Source organism: Acartia tonsa, chromosome 1 (genome assembly GCF_053477335.1).
Source record: "Acartia tonsa isolate MP-2025a chromosome 1, ASM5347733v1, whole genome shotgun sequence".
Classification (NCBI taxonomy): Eukaryota; Metazoa; Arthropoda; class Copepoda; order Calanoida; family Acartiidae; genus Acartia; species Acartia tonsa.
Genome location: NC_137260.1, coordinates 10561833 through 10587503, shown reverse-complemented (window position 1 = coordinate 10587503; position 25671 = coordinate 10561833). Strand labels below are relative to the sequence as shown.

Here is a 25671-nt window from a genome sequence, read left to right as displayed (position 1 = left end):
CCAAATATTGCTGGATAAATAATTGCAGGTACTTAGATTTTTGTTGAGTTAAAGTTTAAGATAAATTGCACATGCAAGCAACTTCACCACAAAAAAATACCAGGGATAAAGGCATCATAGTTGTCATACTATATTTGTTTTAAGCGCTGCGCTTTAGGATCTAGAGGTTCTGTATTTAAAGGGGTAAGAAGTTGGCAAAAAAATAACCGAATGCTATATCCCAAAGGTTAAATCTAATAATGAAATAGCCTAAAACCAGCCAAGAATCTATGTGACATCCCTTAAAAGGAAAACTCAATCAGTTCAGTTGTTGTTGAAATCTTAAGCATCAGCTAAAAAACCTAACTACTGTGTATGTATAATAGGGTGAATTTGATCATGCTGTTAAGTTCTCCTATTCAGAGAAGCTTTGATAATAGCTCCCAGGATGGTTGTAGGTTATTTTGCTGACCTCCCCCTTAGAAAAGAGATTCCCGAGACAATAGGGTAGAAAACACTAGAAGAAATAAAGTAATTTGAACGAGTTATGAACATCCCTTATCCGTGGCTAAAATGTATTTATATTATAATGCACTTTGTTTACTTAAATGCACCACAAGGTGATAGGCTGGATGCTCAGTTTTTTTACACAAAAAGACCGGTTTCTGTAATTTTTAGGTATAGGTTCTTCAAAGAGTTAGATCTCATGGCATAGGTTAGGTATATGGAGAAAAAACTATCCCACTCCCTACTATTTTATTTCAATTTGGTCATGTAGTAATGAAATTGTTGGGTCTATAACCAACAGATCTATAGTATAGATGTACAATATACAGACAACTACCTCCCTTCCTTTTGCAAAGACCTCTTTCGTCTGCTTCTAAATTATTTTCTGCTACTTGTCTGTGTTCATATAAATGACTCCATTGGTTGATTTTCAATGACCCAATAGAAAGGTTGCACAAGGTGGTTGCGATGGTGAGATACAGTTATTTAACCCTTTCTCTCTCTAGTGTTTTACTCTAATCTATAACCTTCATAAAATCAAAAGCATATACTTAGATTGCTATGACGTTTGAACAAATCATGAATCATACTTAATTTACTTTTTAGACAAAATTTTGAAAGTTTCAAGAAGTTTTGTTTGTTACTTAATAAGTAGTTAGTTACAAACTTACTAGACTCAATATCCTGTTAAAATGGAAGTGTAATGTTGACATAGATACAAATTCTTTGATTTATATCGACAAATAAGAATTTAATTAATAATCATGGTAGATTAATGCTGCAATTAAAGATTATTTGCATTTTTTAACATTAATAATTGCTACCCTAAAATAATTTATAATTTTGTCTGCTATTGTCTTAACCTCTTTTCGAGGAAGCTTTGTGTTTATCAAGATCGAAATTAATTCCTTATCATTATCCCAAATTAAGCGCAAATGTCGTCTTGTTTGACTTTCCTTTCATAAAGTGACGCGGTATGGATTGTTTATATTTTGATGCGCCCACGTTCGTTACTTTTGAATGAGATATGAGTGTGTGAAGATTTCGGAGAACAAAATTGGGCCTATCATTGGTCTCATAGTGCGTGAACAACCCTAGTATACCAGGGATTTGAAACCATAAGAACTTCAGGTAGAATTTGTTAATTTTATTAAGTGGAATGGTGTATAGGACGATTATATTTAGTTAAAAAGGCTTTAGCCAGCTAAGCATGAAACTTAATTATGATTAATATTATGTTTTAGTAATTTTTTATGTGCTTTTATTTTTGCATTTAACAATGATTTATTAAACCAAATAATTTTCCTTTAAAGCCAAAGTTTCCAAAGATTCTTAACCGTAGAGAAAAATGATTTTAAAAAGCAATTAAGATTACGTGGTTATAAAAAACTGGAATTATGAATTAATTGATTTTGTAATTTCAGGACTTTGAAATAGTTGCCTCAATAAATCTATAATCAAACCTGCTGTTGAAACTTGATGGTTCCTGGTATTGGGGGTTTGTCTGTAAGTCAACAAGATCTCGAGAACTTCCCGCTAATTCGGAAGTCACACTCAACCAAAGTGTCATGGTTGAGACAATTTCAAAGTAGCTGAAGAATAGGCGTTAGCATTCTTCAAGAGATCAATAGCATCCAGTGATTATTGATGCAATAAACTGTGACAATTTTTTCTGTGAAATAAGTACCTAGTGAATCAATATGCCACTAACCAAAAAGCAGAAAATTGAGCGAGCTATCGCTATTGGCAGTGAAAGGCTAGAAGTGTTTGACGAACAGTTAAAAGTGTTTTATGACAATCTAAAAGCCTGCCAAAGTTTTAGTTCATGTGAAAATGTGAATTTAAAATCAATTCGTGACATTTTTAGTGAGGTCAAGGACCAATCTGACCTAATAAAAAGTCTAAAACCTGCCGTGGAGACTAGTGAGTTGCGCGAGTTCAAGCGTGATTTGGATGAAGCTAGTGAACAGAAAACTGTTGCAGATAAAGTTTATGCGTCGTTGGAGCAGTGTACAAAAATTCTGTACTGGCTTGACAATGATTCAGACGACGCGAGGTCAAGCACTGTCGCCAGGAACCTCGACGTCATTGAGAAGGTGAAGATGGACATGGGAGTGCTTAAAATTTCCATGGAGTTGCGCCAAGAAGTACGTGATATGTACCGAAGGCTTAGAGAGATGGAACGTCGTTCATCTAACTTGGATGAGAGTGGAACACCTGCCATACTCTCCAGAAGTATGTCTGCCGTGGATATTCGGAGTTCCAACCCGCAGTATGGGCGCTGGGACAACAGTTTGTTGCCGTCCTTCGACGGTACTGACACGGATTACTCCAACTTTAAACAGGTCTTTAAAGATCTATGCGCTGGTTACGGATTTTCTGACCAGAGGTTAAGTTTGATGTTGTGTATGGAGAAGGTGATAACCAACCCGGAGCTACGCAAGCAAGTGTCAGCGATTAGAGATCATAATGAACAATGGTTGTTTCTCGATCAGATGTTTTTATCAAACACCCGCCGGTTCATGAAGATTTTAACTAAGCTGAACAAGATGAAACCTGTGGATAAACCTGTGGACGTGGTTAGTGCAATAGCTACCTTCAAGAGCACGATGCAGGAAGTAGAAGCCATCGTTGGTTCTGCAGCTAAGGATTACCACCACCTAACTCTTATTCATATTTTCAAAGACAAGTGCCCAGATGGCCTGAGAGAGAAAATTATGATGGAGCTAGGTAGCATGAACCAACCAAACATCCAGAAGATTGTAGAACTGCTGGAGAGGACCAGGGGAGCAATGTTGGCCGGTGATATGTCCTATGACACTAGCGCCGGCAAGAGAAATTGTGACAGAGCTGCCGCCGCGCAAGTATCTGGCCGCAGCGACAATAAGAATGGAAAGGCTGGAAAGGACAAGGCTTCCAAGTGGAACAGTACATGTCCTGTTGAAAGCTGCAAGGAGAAACACCCGATTTTCCGTTGCCTCACGTTTAAGAAGATGGATGTGGTTGACCGAAAGAAAGTTGTCCAGCAGAAAAAGTTGTGTGAGCTCTGCCTGTGTGATGGCCATGCTGCTGACAAGTGTAATAAATCGGATAAGCTTGGTGTTTGTGGCACCAATAATTGCAACAGATATCATAGCCGGTTGATCCATGAGGCTAGTGCTGGTGTGAATACAGTCTACAAGTCAAGTTCTGCACCCAGCCCCTGTACCTTCTTACTTCAGTTAGTTCCTGTTGTAGCACCTGGCGGCGGCACCTGCCACGCCACTGTCATGTTTGACTCTGGTGCAAATTTGCCACTTGTGTCTGAGAAGTTATCCAACAAGTTGAAGCTGAAATCTACCGGCAGATATACAACTATTTCTGTAGCTGACGGCAGTGAGACTTCCTGCCGCAATGTTGTGTTTTATCTGAAGGATAGGGACGGTAATTTGAGGGAGTTTGAGGCAGCTGTCATGCCTACCCTCGGCGGGGCCAACGAGATGCGTTCGGTCCACCCCGAAACTGCCGCCGAAATATTTAAGATGCCGCCAGAAAGATTTACATATATTAGTGGAGGCTTAGATATCATCATTGGAAATACACATCCTGACGTGTTTCCATCAACCTACCAGAAAGTGGGCCAGTCTATGTTGTGGCGAACCATTTTTGGTAGTGGTTTTATCTGTACAAGTGCTGACGGTGGAGCTGGAGACCAAAAGTCGGCATATAAGGCTGTCAGTGTCAGTGGAGGCACCTTGCCAGACTTTTTGACGTCTGAATCGTTTGGCGTACAGCCGCAGGCACTTTGTCCAGGATGTACTGCTTGTCAAGAGTGCAAGGCTATGGCCGACGGCACTACCTGGGACCAGCGTGAGAGGCAGAGAATAATTGAGGCAGGTTTAACACTAGACTTGCAATCCAACAAGTGGACAGGTCAATATGCTTACATTGAAGATCCTCACACTTTGCCCTACAACGAGAGTTTAGCCCGCAAAATTGCTGAAAAGGATCGTGCCAAGATGGTCAAGGAAGGTACCTATGATATGTATGTACAGGTATTCAATGACGCCATATCCAGAGGCGTGTTTCAAAAAGCAACGCCTGAAGAATTGAAGTATGAAGGGCCTAAGTCTTGTTCATCAATAGTGGTTGCTTTCAAGGAGGATTCAAGTTCCACACCCATGAGATTGTGTGCAAATAGTTCTCTGACGTTCAAGGGTACCAGTTTTAATCACATAATGCTGGGAGGTCCGCCGCCAATGCAGAAGATTTTTTATCATTTGTTGCTTTTCCGCGGTTACAAGGTTGGTTTAACCGCGGACATTTCCAAGTTTTATAACTCCATCCTGGCCACAGAGTTCAACAGCCAGATGAAGAGAGTTTTATTTTCCCCGACGCCAGACGGTCTTCTTGAAATTTACCTGACTAAAGTGGTGAATTTTGGCGAGTTGGCTGCAGGAAATTTGGCAGTTACAGCCCTGAAGTTGACGTCCCGCCTGTTCGGCGGAAAGAGTGAAGCAGAGGTCAAGGAGATGTATGGAGAGGGGCAGATAAACGGTAGTGATATTGTTGCAAAACCTGAATTGTGGAAGGAGCCAGAAATACCTACCTACCCCGAGGAAGATTTCAAGTTACCTCAGATTCCAGTTGCAGTCAAGCTTGAGAAGCACAGCTTCATAGATGATGTTATTTCGGGAGCAGGATCTGTGCCAGAAGCCAAGGAGATGATGAATGAAGCCGACAGAATTATCAGCAAAGGTAGTTTTTCCTTCAAACAAGTCATTTATTCTGGTGATGATTGCCAGCCAACCAAGGTTCTTGGGCTGATATGGAAGCCAGCCACTGATGTGTTATCCATCGCCACGAGAGTCAACCAAGATGGTAAAGTCAAGGGAAAGAAGGTGAAAGAGGATGCTGATTTGTACAACCTCCAGGACGCCTTGGACGAGAATCTGACAAAGAAGATGGTCCACAGGTTCGCCGCCCAGACCTTTGACCCGCTCGGGCTTTGCAGCCCTATCCTGTTGAGAATTAAACTTGTCCTGCGGAAAACATGTTTGCTGAATTTGGGCTGGCAAGATTTCATTCCAAAAAGTCTACGGGATGAACTTGTTAAGTCGCTGGAGGACAGAGCTGAGGTCGCTAAATTGGAGTTTGACCGTTGTGTGGTCCCGGAGGAACCAACTGGCCTTCCATCCTTGATGATGTTTTCGGATGGGTCATCAGAGGCCTATGCATGTATGGCATATTTGAGGTGGCCAACTAGGCAAGGGTTTGAAACGTTCCTGCTAGCCACCAAGTCAAGAGTTGCGCCGGTCAAGACTGAATCAATTCCACGCCTTGAATTGATGGGTTGCCAGATGTCCACCAGGTTGTCAAAGTCCATCAGAGATGCCCTGCCCTTTGATGTTATCAGAGTGATGTACTTTACTGATTCATCGTGTGTTTTATCACAAATTGTTTCCAACAGTGCCATGTTGAACACATTTAATTCTCATCGCATTGGAGAAATCCAATCTGCAACCAACAAGGATGACTGGAGGTGGGTCCCTGGGACACACAATGTTGCAGATTTGGGCACCAGAAGCACCTGCAAGGTATCAGATTTAGGACCAGGTTCCAGGTACAGATTGGGCCCAGAATGGTTGCGCCAGGATGAAAGTGCGTGGCCGGTGAAAACTGCCGAGCAAGTCAAGCAGGATTTACCACCGGAGGAGTTGAATACCAAAATGGTTAAGTTATGTTCAATGAAAGTTGCCGGAGAAGCCGCTGAAGATGTCTTTAGGTTTAAGCACAGGAGATCATTTGGACAGGCCAAACGTATTATGGCAGCTGTCCTGCAAGTATCGAACACCTGGTTGAAGAAGCTAAAGAGCAGACAAGAAGGCAAGACTACAGCCGCTGGTAGTCATGTAGCAGCCGCAGATTCTGTGTACAAGCCGTCTTTGTACAATTTTATGGCGGCGGCGGAACTTTTCATTGTGTCACGTAGCCAACAGGATGAGTGGATAAATGACGCTAAAGGCAATTATTCGTCATTGAATCCGTTAGTGCATGAAGTATCATTGACCTGGCCTGTCGTTGGTCCCAGAGGTAATTATGTGACCAGGGAGATGAAAATCCTAAAGATGGTTGGTCGTGGCGAGCCCGTCATTGACGCCATTACTGGTGGCCGTAAAATGCTTTTTGAAGACATGCCAGGTTTAGTAATTTTGGAGCCTAGTAATTGGTTAGCTTCTATCGTTATGAGAGAGGCGCATGTTGAGCTTCATTCTGGTGTCCGTGGAACTTTAGCTGAGAGCCGCCGTTGGTGCTGGATTGTAAAGGCAAGGAGGTTGTCCATCATGGAGGTGAAGAAGTGTTGGCCCTGCAGTGTTGAGAGGGCCAAGGAATGTCGTACTACCATGAAGGATGTGTTACCTGACAAGTTGGTTCCGAGCAGGCCATTTGAAGCTGTGCAAGTTGACCTTATGGGTCCGCTGGTTACGAGGAGAGCTACCGCCAAAACGAGGAGTCAGACAGCAACGAAGAAGGTGTGGGTGTTCGTGGTAGTCTGCAGGTTCTCAGGGGCCCTATGGCTGGATGCCTTGGAGAAGTATGATACCAGCAGTATCCTGTTGTCCCTGCGCAAGTTGGAGGCTGTTCATTGTCTGCCGAAGGTTATAGTAAGCGACATGGGCACACAATTATCCGCTGCTCGCAAGGTTTTAGAGCAGAAGTTGGGCAGCCAGGTAGAGTTTTCTTGGTCCCAGATCCCGGCCCGAGCCCACCATTTTATTGGGCAAGCTGAGAAAATGGTGGGATTAACCAAGAGATTGCTGTTCAAGAAGTTGGTGAATAGTTCTGTTAATTTTAATGAGCTCCTGGTGCTGTTGGCAGAGGTTAGCAAGTTAATGAATAGCAGACCGTTGACGATAGAAGCTGCGAACGATGTGGAGAATTGGCAGCTGATTACCCCTGGCCAGCTGCTGGGAAATGTAGACCGCCAGCCGTTGTGCAATGTGGCGATGAAACCGGAGGACCAAATTTCCTCCAGGTTGAAGTTATTAGAAGATTTGTCTGCCCAGTTTTGGACTTCCTACCGCCAGGAGATTTTGCCGAAGATATTAAGGATGTCCAAGTGGAAAGATGAGATGGCGGAGCCGCTAGCTGACGGAGATATAGTGCTGGTTACGAGTACCAATCCGCTGATGAGATGTTTGCGGATGGGCCGTGTGACGAGGATTGAGGATGGGAGAAAGACTGCAAGAGTCATGTTCAGGCTGACAGATAAATCTCCCCTGGAAGAACATGCTGTATCAGTCAGGCAGTTATTAAAAATTATGATTAATAATTGATTCTTATTTTATGGAAACTGAGATTTTTTTTAGTAAAAAAAGCCACATTTCATATGCCTATTTTTATGCCTAAAATAAGAATCAACCGAAATGCGATTAATTTTTATTCTATTTCATATGCTCAAATTTAATTTTATTGAGTTTAATTTCTTTTCAAAAGTACAATTCATTATAAAACTTACCTGAAAAGTTTACCAAGAAGGAATAAATGTGTCGAGGTTGCGTGATTCGATATTTATTCTAAGAAAAAAATCAAGTATTTTTTAGCAGATTTTTTTTTAAAATTACATATGAATTTCAATCAAGTAAAACATTTTTTTTCAGATCAAGGAATGATTGAAAATTCATATTTAAAGTCTCATATTTTTTTACAAAGAAAAATTGGTATTTTTTTTCATAATTTCGATGAAAATTCTAACGAAGATATTATTATTATTTTGCTATTATTTAAGTATTGAAAAGTTTTATTGTTGATTAAGATAGTTACAGTTCTTATTCATTAAGTTTGAAAACTTTCTGCCCAAGGATTTTGAAATATTTTTCTTACTACTCTTTTTGATGCTTAACAAATTTAGTTTTAAGTACCTATAAATCTTAAATTTCTTGTCTAAGATTTATTCCGTTTTATATTACCATTATTGTTTACATTTCAATCTGATTTCGTAGGTACTTATTGATTTATTAATAATGATTATTACCTATTGATTATGAAATGATTATTATTTAGTATAAGTTGTTATATTTACAACATCATGATTAATAGGATTATACATTTTAGGATTTGTGTATGTGATCTTGTGAGTGTCATGTGCCTGGAATATTGTATGGTACAAACCAATCCCCATCCTTCTATCCTAAAATGTGAGGTATTATGAGTCCTAGTGAGGAGTATAATATAGTGTATGCATTTCACGGGGTTTCATTTAGTTAGGAGCAAAAATTGTCACGTTTTTCGGGATGTGGCCATTCTCATGTGATTATGGTGAGTTGAGTTTAGTGAGAAATGTTGCTAGTGCTCAGCGCAAAAAACCTTGAATCTCGTTAAGGAAGTTAATTTGACTTTCAAACGGGGGGTGTGTCTTAACCTCTTTTCGAGGAAGCTTTGTGTTTATCAAGATCGAAATTAATTCCTTATCATTATCCCAAATTAAGCGCAAATGTCGTCTTGTTTGACTTTCCTTTCATAAAGTGACGCGGTATGGATTGTTTATATTTTGATGCGCCCACGTTCGTTACTTTTGAATGAGATATGAGTGTGTGAAGATTTCGGAGAACAAAATTGGGCCTATCATTGGTCTCATAGTGCGTGAACAACCCTAGTATACCAGGGATTTGAAACCATAAGAACTTCAGGTAGAATTTGTTAATTTTATTAAGTGGAATGGTGTATAGGACGATTATATTTAGTTAAAAAGGCTTTAGCCAGCTAAGCATGAAACTTAATTATGATTAATATTATGTTTTAGTAATTTTTTATGTGCTTTTATTTTTGCATTTAACAATGATTTATTAAACCAAATAATTTTCCTTTAAAGCCAAAGTTTCCAAAGATTCTTAACCGTAGAGAAAAATGATTTTAAAAAGCAATTAAGATTACGTGGTTATAAAAAACTGGAATTATGAATTAATTGATTTTGTAATTTCAGGACTTTGAAATAGTTGCCTCAATAAATCTATAATCAAACCTGCTGTTGAAACTTGATGGTTCCTGGTATTGGGGGTTTGTCTGTAAGTCAACAAGATCTCGAGAACTTCCCGCTAATTCGGAAGTCACACTCAACCAAAGTGTCATGGTTGAGACAGCTATACTATTAATAACAGCACCTAAGATTAACTGGGTAAACATGGTTTAGACACTTGTTTTACTATGCTAATATCACATTAGAGTTAATACCCAAGCTAGACTAATGTTTTACTGTTATTTCCTAATCAAAAAGTGTTTAGAAAGCTTAAAAACTTAAATCTATAGGGAAATTAAAAGCAACAAATAAACTAGTTTAAAACTAAATTTTAGACCATGTTAAGAAAAGTTAGAGACCTATAGTTTTCTTACACACAAATTGTAATTGCTACCCCAATAAAAGGGCATAAAACATGAATTTGTTCTATTTTGGAGCTGTTTTAAAGATATAAGTGATATAAGGATAAACAAAAACAAACATTGAAGTATTTTAGTTTATAAAGCATGCATTTTTTAGTTTTGTTACATAACATTGTTGTCAATTGTTTCATATTATCATATTATTAGTTAGTCTAATCCTATAAAACTAATATTTTCACCACTATCACCGATACATTATGCCAAGGCATTCCACCACATTCTAAATCAAAGATTACAGTAAAGTTAAGCCACCACCATAATTAAAACTAAGGCATTCCCCTCCATAAAACCAGCCTTGCAGCTGGTTTGTAGGACAAACTTGAAGCAGCTTTAAGCTGTTTCGCCAAACGGCCATTCTCGTGCCCCTACCTCAATGTACAACTCTTCCCCGCTTAAGACGCTACCGAAATGGTAATTTTGAACCCCGCCGCTGCTTGTGCCGCCAGCCGCGACGGCTGTATTGGTGGTGGTGCGGCTGCTGACGTCAGAGTGCTGACACTCAGAGCTGACGTCACTAGAGGAACAACTCACGGGACTAAACACAAAACAAAAAAATAAAATAAAAATTATAAAACGTAGAAAGCATTTCAGAACATTTATCAAATCAGATTTTTTTGAACAATCAAATTGTCATTTTTTACATTAAATACAAAGTCGAAATGCTTTCTTGAAAGTAACTTATGCTGGATCTATAAAGAAATATTAATTCAAATAAGCAAAAGATTCCTTTGTAAAAATCTACAATAAGTTACTCACACATTAATGATAGCATAAACAAAACAAAAATATCAAAAGTAGTACAAAAGTAAGAAAACACTAAAACACGTGCTAAGATGAAAAGAATTTATTGGCGAAAAAATAAATAAAAGGACATAAATTCTAAAAAACATTTTTTTTCTTATACTTTAACAGTAAATAGGCCAATGTTTTTTAGAATTCATATATATGTCTTAGCAAAGATTACAAATATCAAAATCTATAACAGAAAATATCATTAAAAAAGATAAATCCTCATAGATAAGAGAAATAGACACACGACTCACAGAACAATACATGCAAAAAATCATAGAAAAAAAAGTGTATTTAAGTGTAATTAATTAGATTAATTTACTAAAAAAGCTTTTGATAAATGAATCAACGGGAAAAAAATATAGAAATATGATTTTATTTTCCAAAGAGATGTTAATTGAAAAGACATTGGACTTAAATTGATTGATGCATGTCCCCAATTAGTATAAACAAACTCGCCCCATTCTGAAAATTATATCTATTAATTGAAAAGTTTGGAGACTGCCACAACGATTTCAAAACAAAAATGAGAAAGTGTGTATAAAAACTTTGGGGACAAGTATAATTTACAATCCAATGTCATCTACTTCCCTGATTTTCCATAAACATTATTGAGAAAAAATAACAATACGTTTCTCTTCTTTAAATACACATTAATTCTTAAATACACTTTTTTACAATTTGTAAGGAAAATTTTTAAAAAGTCTCACCTTTCAATATCCTGTTTTGTTTTAGGATCTTTTGGGCAGACAAACCGTCGGCAGCAGCAGACCATGACCACCAGAACGATGGCAAGTGCCAGCAGACCGCCGACCAACCCGCCGATAAGTGTTTCTTGTGATAACAATTCTCCAACTCTTAGTGACACTTGGTGTTCCCTTTCTCCGTGTTGATTCTTAAGCTTCACTCGATATTCATGGTTCTCAGTTTTGCTCGGGCTCTTAAGTGTCAGCACTGAAGTGTAGCAGTCTTTTCTGGCAGTTTCAATCAGCTGATTGATCACAAAATTATCGCTCTTGCCCTGGAACAGAATCTCCTCCTCCCGGCCGCTTTCGCCGTCCGTTTTGCCCTGGCGCACCCATACAACCTCCGGCTTGGGGTCGGCGCAAAATTTAACCTCCAGCTTGGCATCAGTTCCGGTTACAACATAATGATTGGATTCTTTGGTTTCCAGCATAGGGGGACCTTCCACCTCCAGTTTAATAGCTTCGCTCCGCGTCACCAGATGCTCGCCCCTAATTGTGTTCCTAACCTCACACATGTACACCCCCTGGTCCTTGAATGTAATATCATTGATGTTCAACAAATTGTCCTCGGAGCGGACAATTTCCGTGTGGTCGCTGGCGGACACCTGGATCCAGCGGTAAGTCGGCGTGGGGTTGCCCTCGCCGTGACAGACGAATTTTGTGCTGCCGCTGACCATCTTGTGCAGGTTGCTCTCCGCGGGTTCTACAGATTTCACGATGGCACCATCTAAAAAAAGTTAATTTTTAATGTATACAGAAAAGAAAGTTGATAAATTTTTTCTGAAATAAATATTTCATTCTTAAAATAAGGCATTTTCGTGATTTGAAATGTATCTTTTTAATACCAAAATTTTATCATAATATCAAGTTTAGCTTTGTTAAGTTGTTTGTTATTTAATATTTAGGCCTTAATCTGCTTTGGACGAGAGTGTTCTTATATTTAAGCAAATAATTTTACTTAGCAAGAAAGTTGTAAATAAAGTTGCAACTTATAAACATAAACATAAACTTATAAACCAATTTTTTTGCATTATGACAGTTCTTTTTAAAGAGTGTATAATTTTCTTTTTTGATGACAACTATAAAATTATAATTGTAAATTAATATTACTGACAAAATAATGTTTCCTCGGGTAAAATATCCCCCCCTCTAATCATCAATACGAAATATTTTTTTAAAAAATAATTAGCTGATTTTGAAACTATAAAATCAGATATGTTTGAAGGAACATCTAATCTTGTGTATTTGAGCTAAAATCCAGGGAGTAAGGGAGGGGACAATGGATCGAATATTCAATTTTTAGGAGTCTCAGACTTTGGGGACTGGCTTAAAGGGAATGTGCAAGAATTTAGCAGTTTCTGACTGAGTTTGGGGACTTGCGCATAGAATGCCGCTACTCGTTATGTATGTTTTGAATATTGCAGACGGGGAGAAGGGATAAGGGAAGTGGGGGGAAGGGAAATAAACACTCGTTGTGTTAGTTTGGAATGTAGCAGACGGGGAGAAGGGAGAAGGGAGGTGGGGGCAAGGGGCAAGGGAAATAAACAGAATAAAAAGGGGCAGTCATATTCTTGCTAGCAGCTGGCCGGGTCCAATAATCTTTTAATATAAAAATCACACCAAAAAACCTCAATATATTTCATCAAAAACAAGTTGTGATTTCACTTTACATGACGCTATGGAAATCTATTATTCAATTAACAATCCCTTTATAATTTCCTACAAATTTTTGGATTAAACTGGATTTCATGCCCTTTCTTTGATAACTCTTATATTGAATTAATTGCCCATTGTCCCCTCCCTTACTCCCTGGCTAAAATCTGTTTATCACTATTGTGTTCGTCACGTTAAGCTCTTGTAGGCCAAAATAAGATTAACTTTCATAATAATATTTTAACATTTCACTTGCTCAAATACAGTTAGTGCCTATATAAAATGACGTGATATTGGCCTACCATTGGACAATTAAAATGTATACTGGCCTACTATTGGTAATTTTCTGTGTATTGGCCTATAATTGGTTATTTGTATTACATGTCACGCCATTTTTTACAAATAGATGAAAATCAAGTTAATTCATAAAGTCTTAGAAAATGATAATGTGGGATAAATCAATCTCAATCCCTACTTTCTTCCAACAATTGCAAGCTACCTAAGACAGAGTTTGGCAGAGGATTAATATTCATTATATATAATTTATTAGCTTCTACTCAAAATTCATGAGGATATTTTGGAAATCTTAACTTAAAATTAAATTTTCAAAACACATGCTCAAAAAATCTGTTCTCGCTCCCTATAATCTTGAAAGTGCTAATAAAAGTCAACAGAGCGTCCAGATTTTGATTACGTTTATCCAAAACAGCAAATAAAATGAATCTTTAAATTCAAGAATCAAAACTCTTGTAAAATAATAACCATATATTATAGTTGAAATAAAAGTTAAACTATTTATGTAAACTGTATCTAGCATTAGTAAAGGTAAAGTAAAAGATGACAAATTTTTGTTTTTATTGATAACAAAACAATATTTTGGTGGAAAAATTATTGCTTAAAAACTAAAACGTTGTTTTTGATAACAGCCTAAGCCGATTAAAGCCAAAAATATTTTTAGCAAGCGAAGCGAAGGCTAGTCTCAGAGTCAGCAATAAAGGTAAACTTATAAATAGACATTTGTTTAAAACATATTTCTAGTTTTGCTTAGAGATTGGTATATGTACTGAAGATGCCATAAGATTATCTGTAGTTTTACTATAGCATAGTTTTCTAACCTCTTAGATATTTCTTAGATATGCGGGGGGGGGGGGTTAGGGGACATTGGGCTGTTTACTACACTAGTCCCCAAAGTTTTATGATAACGTTTTCTTATTTGTTAGTTCAACAACTTTGGGGACTTTTATTAAATTTTGATTGGTTGGTTCATTAAGTTAGGTGATCAAACGTTTCAACAGCTACTTATAATCTACAGAAGGGGCAAATAGGTGTTTTATTATTAGATATGAGCATCATTTTATCGGCCATTGTCGTATCCATTTAGATCAAAGAAAAAATAATAAGTGTCCTGTATGTATAACCTTGGTAAGTCTAGGTGTGTTAACAAGATGAAATAAATTTAAATCCAATTATCCATCTTCCCTTATTAGCACAGATTTATGGGTGAAACGTCCTATCAATTTAAAACTTATTAGCACTTTATATTGCCTACAATTGAAGGATTTATTGATTTTATATATTTAAAATATCTTTCCCTATTAGCACATAAGAACTGTATTAATTTTTATAAAAAGAAATGTCGAAATATTTTAAAACATGTTACCTAACAATTAATAATCTTTACTTAATTGATTAGCACTTTAAAGAATTATTTTATAATATGTAAAATATTTAATTTTCTCCTATATGATGTATGTAAATTAAAATATAATTATTAAAGTCAACAAAATATAACACATTATTTTTCTCCCAAATTATAAATCCAAACTTTTTTTTAAATTAACGCCCCCATAAGCCAATTTAAATAGTAAAAAGTGCCATAAATATAATTATTTGAACAGAAATGTGAGACTAATGTGCTATTAAAAATGAAAAGTGCTGAAACTTTACTAAATATGTGTATTTAACGTTTTTTCTCAGATAAAGGAAAAATCCAAAGAGCTTAAAAATTGTGGTAAAAGTACAGCATCATATCAACAATCAATACACATTTTCAAGTCCGTATGTGTAATTTACTAGGGATCTAAAGGGATAAGACAATGGCCGATAAATTGATGTACATCCCAATGATGATACACAAAATTACCCCTTCTGTAGATTACAATTAGTGGTTGAAATGTTTTGAGCACATATTAGGACACAATTCATTATTCCCAAACGAATAAGAAAAAATTAATATAAGACTTTGAATTTTAAAACATTCTTCTCCCTGTATGATGCTAAAACTCTTTTCCTTTATTTTAAAAAGTAGTCTGTCAATTGTTGCACAATTGCGTCCTTGTTATGTAACTTTATAGTCTTGCAATAGTACCCGAAGGAAATATACTATAATTTTTAAAAGTAAGGTGTTTTATTGATAATATCGTCCAATTTAAAGGCATTTTATATTAATAACAAAGAACTTATATTTGTAAAATCATTGTCTTTAAAAACACAATACAATACGAATAGTTAAGACTCCTATTTCTTTTATTTTCCAACTTTGAATAAAAAAATACATGAAAAAAAACTGTTATTCTATAATTGGATTTAAAGCTTAAAGATTTTAAAGCTTTTATTCATTTTAAAAATGAGTAGTTGCTTTACTCCTACCCTCGAGGGGAGGGCACGATAAGTCAGGAAAGTAGCCTAAAACCAACCAAAGATATCATGGTAAGAAAACGAAGTAGTGGGTTTCTTCGTATTTTTACAGTAGCTTGTAAAAGGTTAGTTTAGGTTAGGTTAAGTTAGTTTAGATAATGTTAATGTTAATGATTGCCCTGCAGGGTTAGGGTATTGGCCAGTGAAAAGCTACTGTGAAAATACGACAACACCCGCTACTTCGTTTTTTTTCTCCATGATACGAATAATTTCTTGTTGAAGGGACCCGAGCAAAGAAAAAAACTTACACTTAACACTGAGATCAATTTTCTGAGGTCCGCTAATACCAAGAGAGTTTTTAGCCTGAGAGTTTCATAGAATAATAAGTAAAGAGTAGAAAGAATTGAGGTAGTTTGTTTTACTGAAACCAAAGAAAATGAAGAACACAGTAAAAGTGTCGGACTGATTATGACGTAAAAAAATAGCCAATGAGAGGCCACTATAAATTTTACCATTGGTCAATAATGGCCTCTTATTGGCTAATTTTTTTTACGTCATAATCAGTCCGACACTTTTACTGTGTTCAAAATGAAAATTACTACAATTAACGTAACTATGTTATAAGTATTTAAGACTAAATAATCTTTTTACTTTAAGTCGGGTTGATTGAAAACACTATTACTGTTAATTCAAACTATGAACAGTTTTTTAAATTTTCTAAATTTCACTGATTTTAAAATCTATGATTTATACTCCTTTACATATTATTCCATGCCTGGCAGATATATTTTCCGGTGTGGGATCTTGTAAGGCGGGGGATTTCCAGCTGTTCTCCGTTACTTATGGGCTGTTCGTCACCCTCCATACGCCATTCAACCTATAAAAATAAATACTTACTATAGAGTCTTAAATATAAAAGAAAAAAATTTAAGCAGGGCTTCAAAACCGATTAATTCTCAGACAAACTGAAAAATCGTATATAGCATACTAACATCGATACCCAAAAATTTGTCTATTAATATCCTACTACTTAGCTATCGATCTATATTTTTTTAATCTTCTGTAAGTCTAACTGGCGGTTTATCTTTCTTTATGCTCTCTGTTTATTTCTTTGAATGAAGCTCTTTATAACAAAACAAATGACTAATGATAGGCAATTACACAGACCAAATTAATACTAAATTACCAAAGGCAGGCCAGTATACATTTTAATTGCCCAATGGTAGGCCAGTATAACCTCATCTTTTATAGGCACTGTCTTTCCATCTATCTTATTTCCTTTATCAGCTATCTATCTATTTGAATACCTGTGCTGGCGGATTAGCGGACACAGCGCAGTGTAGAGTAATAGAGTCTCCCTCAGTCAGCTCCTTCTTAGCCAAGGGTTGGATGCTTACTCGGGGCGAATCTGAAAAAAAGTTTAAATAAGACTAGGTATATTGACTTGTAAAGTTGTTTATGAAATTACAAAAATTCTCTCTCAAGATATATATTTTCTTGGATCTTATACACAAGATTTTTATGTTCTTTAATAAAGTGAAACAGTCAGCGGGCCAAATAAAACCATCATCACCCCTCTACCCTATCTCCTCCCCATCTGCTGGATGAACAAATTGACCAATAAGCTAGTTCCACATTAGCAACCTAGATTGACGACAATTTATCCTCTGACATAATATCCATGAATATTCTACATCCATTTAAATAAAATAACATAAAAGATACCCTATAAAAATACCAAACGTCTGATAAAAAAATGATTGATTTATATGCGATTTATCTGTAATCTATTTGGTATTTTTCTAAACATTTTCTATAGTATGTATTGTATATATTACAAGTGAATCGATCAGTATAGCTAATCTAACCCCAAATCCTATCTATATCGAAAAGGTTGTCATTTAATATAGCTAATATTTATTAAATGCAAAGCTTTTCAATAATAGGATCGAATATTGTATCTGCATCAAATAGCTTTGTTTGTTAATTTAGGCATGTTAGAATTGTCCTATTGATTTCAAACTTTGCAAGGTGATTACTGAAACCATCAGATATTATAAAGAGTAACAATTCTAAAGTTATTATTTGACACAATGTTAACTTAAATTTTAGGCAAACTAACTTTTATACTTCATATCGTTCATTGGATCGGAATACATTGATCTGAATTTAGTTTTATTCGGTTTTGTTCATGTTATTTTAACTAAACATATACATGATGTAAAGAAGCATTTATTTTTAATTCAAATAAATTACCCGACACAAAAGCTCTCAATCTATGTTTAAATTATCCTATTTTTCAAAATCCCTAAAGCTATAGGAGAAAAGATCATATTGTGTGAAACAATTCAACTATTTCAGTTTAAATCTGGAAGTTTTTTTGTCATCTAAAAGTTTCAATTGCTTGTGACAAATATTTAACAAAAGAGTTTATGGTTTATCAACACACTATTGACTATGGGCTAATTTTAGAATTATAGAAAATCTTATTATCAAATATACTTACAACAAAATCAACTGTCTGTCTCGTTCGATTATTTGTTTTTTTTCTTTCGTATAATTGTCCTCATCCCTTTAAACCTATCTGCTTATACTCTAGAACTAAATGTTTTGGAAAAAAAGAATTGGTCGCAATGATTTATATGTGATTTTTGTTTTGTTTGTACATTGAACTTCTGAGTGTGTAAAAATAACTAATATGGTTTTTCTTTATGTTAAAGCATCTCATAGTATTAGGAAAGGTTTAAAACTATTTTCAGGAGAGTACCTTCAATCACCAAAGAGAAATCATCCCTAGAAAAACAATCCCTTTTTAAAAAGTGCTATTACTTTTTCTTTTTAAAACTAAACTTGAAAGTGAATGGTCAACTCCTCCACCCCCCCTTCTCCCAAAATAAAAGCCAATCTTTTTTAGAGGTCTAGGGACCATAGAGGCTAAAACAAATTACTTTAGAATGGTCTTTTATTTGTACTTAGTGTACAAAACTCTACAACCACTCTTTGTTATCAGAGGGTTGAAAAATAATAAAATAAATAAAGGCTTAAGAAAAAAGAGGGGATGTGTGATTGTGATTTCTATCATAATAAAGTACTAAAATATATAATAAAGTGTGATTTACTATAATTGTTTTATTCTTTAGCAAGAAAATTTCTTCTGAAAAAATCTATACCTTAAACCTTTTCAGTGACGCAATTAATACTATCCGGAGGAAAAAATGCATTGGTTTTATTTACTTGTTGTGTAAAAATATATGTACTTGAATTAACACAAACAATTAAACTAATATAAAAGAAAGAAAAAAGTCTCTTATTTAGTTAAATTAAATTGTTGATAAAAGGGTATGTTTTAAAAACCACTTGATAACGTAGCTGGACAAAGTGTATCAGCCTTGTGACGTCATAAAAATGAGGGATTATTCATATCTTTTTAAAGTGTTTTCTCCTCTCATCTCCCTCATTTTAAGACGTCACATGGCTGATTTATAAGACACTTTAACCAGCTACCATGATAACTAAAGAATTACCAACAGCTTGACCAATCGTTATAATTGTAATATAATTTGCTATCGAATAAAACTTAGTTAGAATGAAAGAACAATCTTATGGTATGTTTGCTTTTATGTGTTTGTCACTGTAATAATTGAAATTGCTCTTCTGAACTCGGTTTCTATTAAACGGTAAAGCGTAGTATAAATAACACCAGGTCGAAAGTAAAACAATAAAAAAAAAGTGTGGCCTAAGGTATAAAAAATACCGAATAATTATAATATTCAGATGTAATGTTAGATAGTTGGAATTATTTAGTCCTAATTTGACCAAAAAAAAGCCTAGTTGAATCTGTTTATAGTACCTATAAAAAATGACGTCATACAATACAAATAATCAATTATAGGCCATTTAACAGACTAATTACTAATGACAGGCCAGTTTACATTTTAATTTACCAATGATAGGCCAGTATATATTTCAATTGACTAATGTTATGATGTCATTTTTATAGGCACTATAAAGTTTTATAACAATCAGAAAGTTTCTGAAGAGCCTAAAATGGTTAAAAATCTAACTTGAATTTCTTTATTAGAAGTATAACAAAGCATTAATTTAAAAAAGACTTTATAGTATCTTAATAACATATAATGAATATAAAATTTCTCCTGTAAAAATATTCCTAGCACGTATAAGAAATAAACATTAAATTACCATGATAATTTATTATAATATTCACAGATATATTACAAACATTTCTTTTAACTTTTGGTCATTTAGCGAGGTTATACAGGGATACATCAATGGAAAAAAAGTTATGCTCTATGAATAAAACTGTAGCCCACAATTCTTGTATAAAAGTAACAGGAACTCTGTCTGTTTGACCTGAAGTATCTTTCTAACCACTGAACCGATATGGTTCTCCTTTACAGTGTAACTTGGAAGGTGTAACTTTACATGGGTACTTGGAAGGTCTACAGGGTTGATCCCCCCCCCCCCCCCCCCTCTATGATCTCTAGGGGCGTAGCCGCTATTACAAACAATAACAATTTAACATTTACGTTATAGAAATTTATTTATTTTTGCAATTGAAGAGATTTATTATTGTAAGATCTTTAAAATGTTTTTGAAAAGTCAAGCACAATGAAATATTCCATATAAAGAAAGTTATTCTGCCTATATCATTTTCTTTATTGATAACGATTACATCACAATTTTGCATTAACTTAGTTACTTTTCTTGGCGGCGAAAAAAAAAGATAATAATTCTATTTCAAATGATAATCTTTCCTGATTTCGAAGATTTGAAATATGAATGTGATTTTTAGCACAGTTGGACTCAAAAGAGCCGTACAATGTACATTATGCCCTTTTTTATACTTAACAAGTATGCTTTTATTCATAGCTCATTCCAGTTATAAAAGGATTAGACAAGGAAAAAGAATAGTCTGTTTGTAACGAAGGATCTCGCTAACAGCAAATAAATCATTAAAATTGTATGTTTACAAATTGCTAAATGTCTTCTAATGAAATAGAATTGAGAAATAAAAAAATAAACTCATAAAAAAAGCTTTTTATATTTGAACAAATTTCTAGATACATATTTAAATTAGGTAAAAATCTTTGAAAAAATGGGTCATACATGTATGAATAAAATATTATTTTGAACATGATTACAGAAATTCATATCTTCATTTTTAATAGGAAAGAGGATAGGGATGTATAATCATAAATCTAAAATTATGTGGTTATCAAAGTAACCATTTAAGATAAAGTATTTAAAGCATAAATTACAAGAGTACTGTAGGTGTAATATTACAATCTAATAATGACATAGAGTATGAACTAAAAAAAACTATTAATATGATAAAAAAAAAGGTAATGTTATCTACTTCGTCTCCATCTTTTAAAAACTAAATGGTAAAAATGGTGCTTATTTGTAATAATGTATTTATGAGAATGATACTTTGTGGGTAGATATTTCGTTTTTTTTTAAATCATACAGTTTTATACCTAATCCCTTTTTTGAATACTTATTTCAAACCTTGTTTTCCACCATTAGTATTCTATTCTGACTTCCTTTTTACATATAATAAAAATAAAATCTACTTCTTTATACTTTCAGGTTTAGTGTTTATTTGATGTAGACAATTTTCTTATTAAGCAAATGCAAAAATTTAAAACATACTTGCTGTAATGGGGGAATCTCTCTATTTTAAAAAGTTAGTCGATACATGATGCTTTTTATAGTGCCTGTAAAAAATGACGCCATTCTGGCCTACCATTGGTCATATAAATATATACTGACCTGCTATTGGTTATTTAGCGTGTGTATTGACCTATCATTGGTCATTTGTATTGTATGACGTCATTTTTATAGGCTCTAGCTTCTGATATATTTAATTACAAGTTATAAAAGTCGATAATGACTAAAATATATTTAATTGGACATTATAAAAGCTTGATTATCTGATATCTGCGTGAACATTATGTCCATTATAATATTAACCAACATTAACCTATATCAACCCTATCTTAAAACTTCCACAATAATCAAATTTTTTGGTAAAAATCTAAATGTTGTTTAGATTCTTATTTTTGTTAAACTAGGAAAAAAGGAAGTTTTTAAAAGGCTTTTATTACAAAAACACTTATAAATTGTTTTTAAAAACCTAATTTTTGTCTTCCCCCTTATATTTTTTTGTGAGATTTAAAAACAAGGATGAAAAATTTCTTAACATGAAAGATCCAATAATAAAAGGAATGTTGGAAAGAAAAAAATAGATGTCTATCATTAATAGTAGCTGGGTAAATCTCATTTGTCCCATAGCGTTGCAGATGGACTGACTGACGGACGGACAGACTACGGGAATATATTAGCAAATAGTCAAACTTGTGACTTGACCCTTTCTAAATTATAATACCAAATAAATATAAAAAAAGATAGGATAACAGTTATTATGTTATTGAATGAAATCTAAGTTTATTAGAACACTTTTAGCGTGTTAAAAAAATTACAGACTTTTTTTTCCCTCGGGAGGTAATTTGGTAGAAATTCAAATAAAAAATCAAATTATGGTTAAAAAGGAGAGATAACTATTCTTTCCCCTAATAAAATAGAAAATAAAGAGATAGATAGATAAAAGAGAGTGTGAGGGAGAAAGAGAGAGAAAGAGAGAGAGAGAGAGAGAGAGAGAGAGAGAGAGAGAGAGAGAGAAAGAGAGAGAGAGAGTGAGTGAGAGAGAGAGAGAGAGAGAGAGAGAGAGAGAGAGAGAGAGAGAGAGAGAGAGAGAGAGAGAGAGAGAGAGAGAGATAGAGAAAGAGAGAGAGACAGAGAAAGAGAGAGATAAAAGCCCAAAATAAAAGAGATAAAAAGGGGGAAAATATTAAAAATATAAAAGTTTTTAAAAAGATAAACCTAATTCTAAACTAAAATTCAGCAATCTGTAAACTATTTGAAAACTTAAGATTAATTCAAAAACTTTAAATATGATGTGTGTTTACAAAATGTTCGAAAAAAGCAACAAAAAATCTTTGAATATTTATCAAGAAATCTTTCAAATTCTATAAATTATTATTTCGTTTAATCACTTTTTGATCAAATCCGTCAGTAAGTAAGGAGAAAAAGGAAAGATGGATGCACTAATTAGTTTTAGAATTTATAATTAACAAAAATCAAATATAAAATTAGCGTCTTTTTCTAAACACCACTTTATATTTAGCAAAAATTTATGTAAATTCAATTGCTTTTTAAAACTTTTTTGTCTACCTAATTTTTCTGCTATTAAACTTTTTCAAACAAGATATCTTAATTCATATCAACAAGAATAAACACTTTCAAAGATATTCTAATTAAGTAGAAAAACTGACTTTAAGTGTCAATTATGTTTGATTTTTTTGCGATTTCTCTTGGGAGGGTGGTGGCACCCTCCACAAAAATAGCTGTAAACCTTCCCAGGACATATGAGTAACTACCCTGTAAGAGAGAACCTTATAGGTTCAGTGGTTAGCGAGAACCTTTGGTACACACACACAGACAGAGATCCTTTTACTTTATTATGAAGATAGCTCCTTACTTTATAGGAATATGTTTCTGGTCAGAAAATTATAAAAAGGTACTTACAGTGAATGTTAAGGTTAGCTGCCTCCATAAGAATCTTGTCCTCCGGAAGGGCTTCGTGCCTAACCTCGCACCTAACCTCGGTCCCGTGGTCCTCGCGCGTCACAGGGATTCGAACCCGTGACACCTAAAAATATGATTGATTAATATTTCTTAAATTTTGAGAAACAGCTTATGTAACTCGCCTAATTTTAATGTACAGACGGACAAACTTACTGACAAAGTCTAATTATAGAGAAGCTGCGCTACAAAAGAAGAAATCTTTGATATATCATATTGAATGAACCATATAAAACTAAAAGAAAAGCAAAGAGACAGACAGACTTTATTCCTAGAACCATTTTGTATTTCAATTTACTTTCAGACAGTTTTATAGAAATAGTTTTTAAAAGAAGCAGGGATAAGATTTATAAAAAAAACTGTTTGAAAAGGTATCTATATAGAAATTTGTACCATTTAACCCTATTAATAAGGATGAATTGCTTTGACCTACACATGGCCATATGTCATTGAAAAATTTTACATATAATCATGAAAAATGACTTTGTTACGTCGACATTATTTATGTTCTTATCTGAAAGTAAGTTTTACTGGTAGAAACCTCTATATACAATTTAACACTATTGTCATGATGACAATATTACTACTGTATACAATTGTATTGTAAAGTTCAGTGATATATCACATCGCGTAAGGCCCGGGCTAAGAAAACTGGTATTAATCTTATGATTATTATTTTAATTAGAATCGGTTCTAATCCAACGGATATTGGACGGTTTCGAAGCACTAGTGGAATTTTCTTTTTGCTAATCTAAATCCTAATCACTGACTATAAACCAATACAATAAATATAAAAAGTTGAAATCCTAAAAAGGATTATTTGGAATTACTAAGATAGAGAAAAATTTAAAGGACTGTTGGATGGGTTTAACCGTAGAAAAAGATTTAAAATGAATTATACAATTTAAATATATTTTTTAATGAATTATATAAAACTTTTATATTTTTTTCTAAAGGAATAAGGCAATGGCAAATAAATTAATGTACATATCCAATTATTATACACCAAATTAACCCTTCTGTAAATTTCAATTTATAGTTGAACTGTATGAACACACTAATCAAAATTCACTGGAGTCCCCAGACGTCAACGAATAAGAAAGCTTTATTATAAAACTTTGGGGACTAGTGTTGTTAATGTTAATGCACCCCTCCCTACTTGATTACATGTCTATTTATACATATTTTCACACACCCTGTGCACGCCACTGTATCTATCTATCTATTTATATACCTGACTCTGAAGGGCCTGTTCTATAGCCTCCCCCTTGCTCTGCCATGGGGTGCTTCCCAAGAACCATACCAGTCGGGGGGCGGGGTTTCCTCCCTCTGAAAATATAAAATAGTTAGTTCTTTTACTTTATTTTATGATAATTGTATTATTTTATTATTCACACCCCTACAAAAATCTCCAAGCAAAGCACTAAAACCTTATGATTTAGATGAAAAATAAGCTTTTTATTGTCTTTTTTTTTAAAAAGTCGTTATAAATAAGTATGTGAGTGTTATTTTTAGTTTTACTTAAAGAAATATAAAAATGGATCACTTACAAACTTTGTACAGAAATATATTATAAAAAAACTTTGAAAAATTCAAGATAATCCATTACAATAGTTTTTGTCAATGATACTTCAGCCATAAATAATGTCAAAAGAGTGTATGTCGACCGCTTTAACAGAGAAGGTAAAGTCAAATATTGTACAAATATTTGAAACAATTCTTGTTGACCGTTTTGATGCTCAAGTTTAACAAAAACGTTAATTGTAGAAATGACTCAACAAATCTAATACAATTAACCTAAAACAAGGATAAGACTTATGAAAAACAATCACAAGAACGGACAGAAAAAGATTTAAAAACAGAAACTAAAAGATAGGCAAATTTAATTCATATTAGTAAGAAGAAATGGTTTAAGTCTATTTCTATTTTAAAATTCATGTTTTTGGGTGGTTTAAGACTTTTTATTTTTCAATTTACGTCTTTGATGGTTTCAGCAAATTTCACTGCTCTCCCTCCTAAAGATGCTAAGGGGACAGCCGCTAGTATTTTTTAAGGCAACTCTAATTTAACAAGTTTTACATTCGACATTAACTACGCTCCTAGACTATGCGCAGATTCTCTGATATATTTTCAATTATTTGTTGCTCTGCTTTTGAAGAAAACAAATGATTTTTGCACTTTCCTAAAAATCTTTGAATATTAATTAGATTCTAAAATATTTTATTGAATAAAAATCTCTCTACTTTCAGCAATCAACAAAGATTTGTTTGAAAAAGGT

General features: G+C 34.2%; 1 protein-coding gene across 2 annotated transcripts in view; it reads right to left on the bottom strand.

The window, feature by feature from the left end:
- The window catches only part of LOC145312967 (irregular chiasm C-roughest protein-like), a 45772-nt gene that overhangs the window by 6750 nt on the left and 13351 nt on the right, over positions 1-25671 (bottom strand). Inside the window, exons 5-11 of one of the 2 annotated variants that reach the window (XM_080152181.1) lie at positions 24628-24722; positions 23337-23460; positions 17036-17136; positions 16504-16605; positions 16037-16091; positions 11403-12165; positions 10273-10438 (exon numbers count right to left, since the gene is read on the bottom strand). In XM_080152181.1, coding sequence (XP_080008307.1) covers positions 10273-10438; positions 11403-12165; positions 16037-16091; positions 16504-16605; positions 17036-17136; positions 23337-23460; positions 24628-24722 — 1406 coding nt within the window. The remainder of the gene's footprint in view (positions 1-10272; positions 10439-11402; positions 12166-16036; positions 16092-16503; positions 16606-17035; positions 17137-23336; positions 23461-24627; positions 24723-25671) is intronic. The other variant, XM_080152189.1, reaches the window with a different exon arrangement.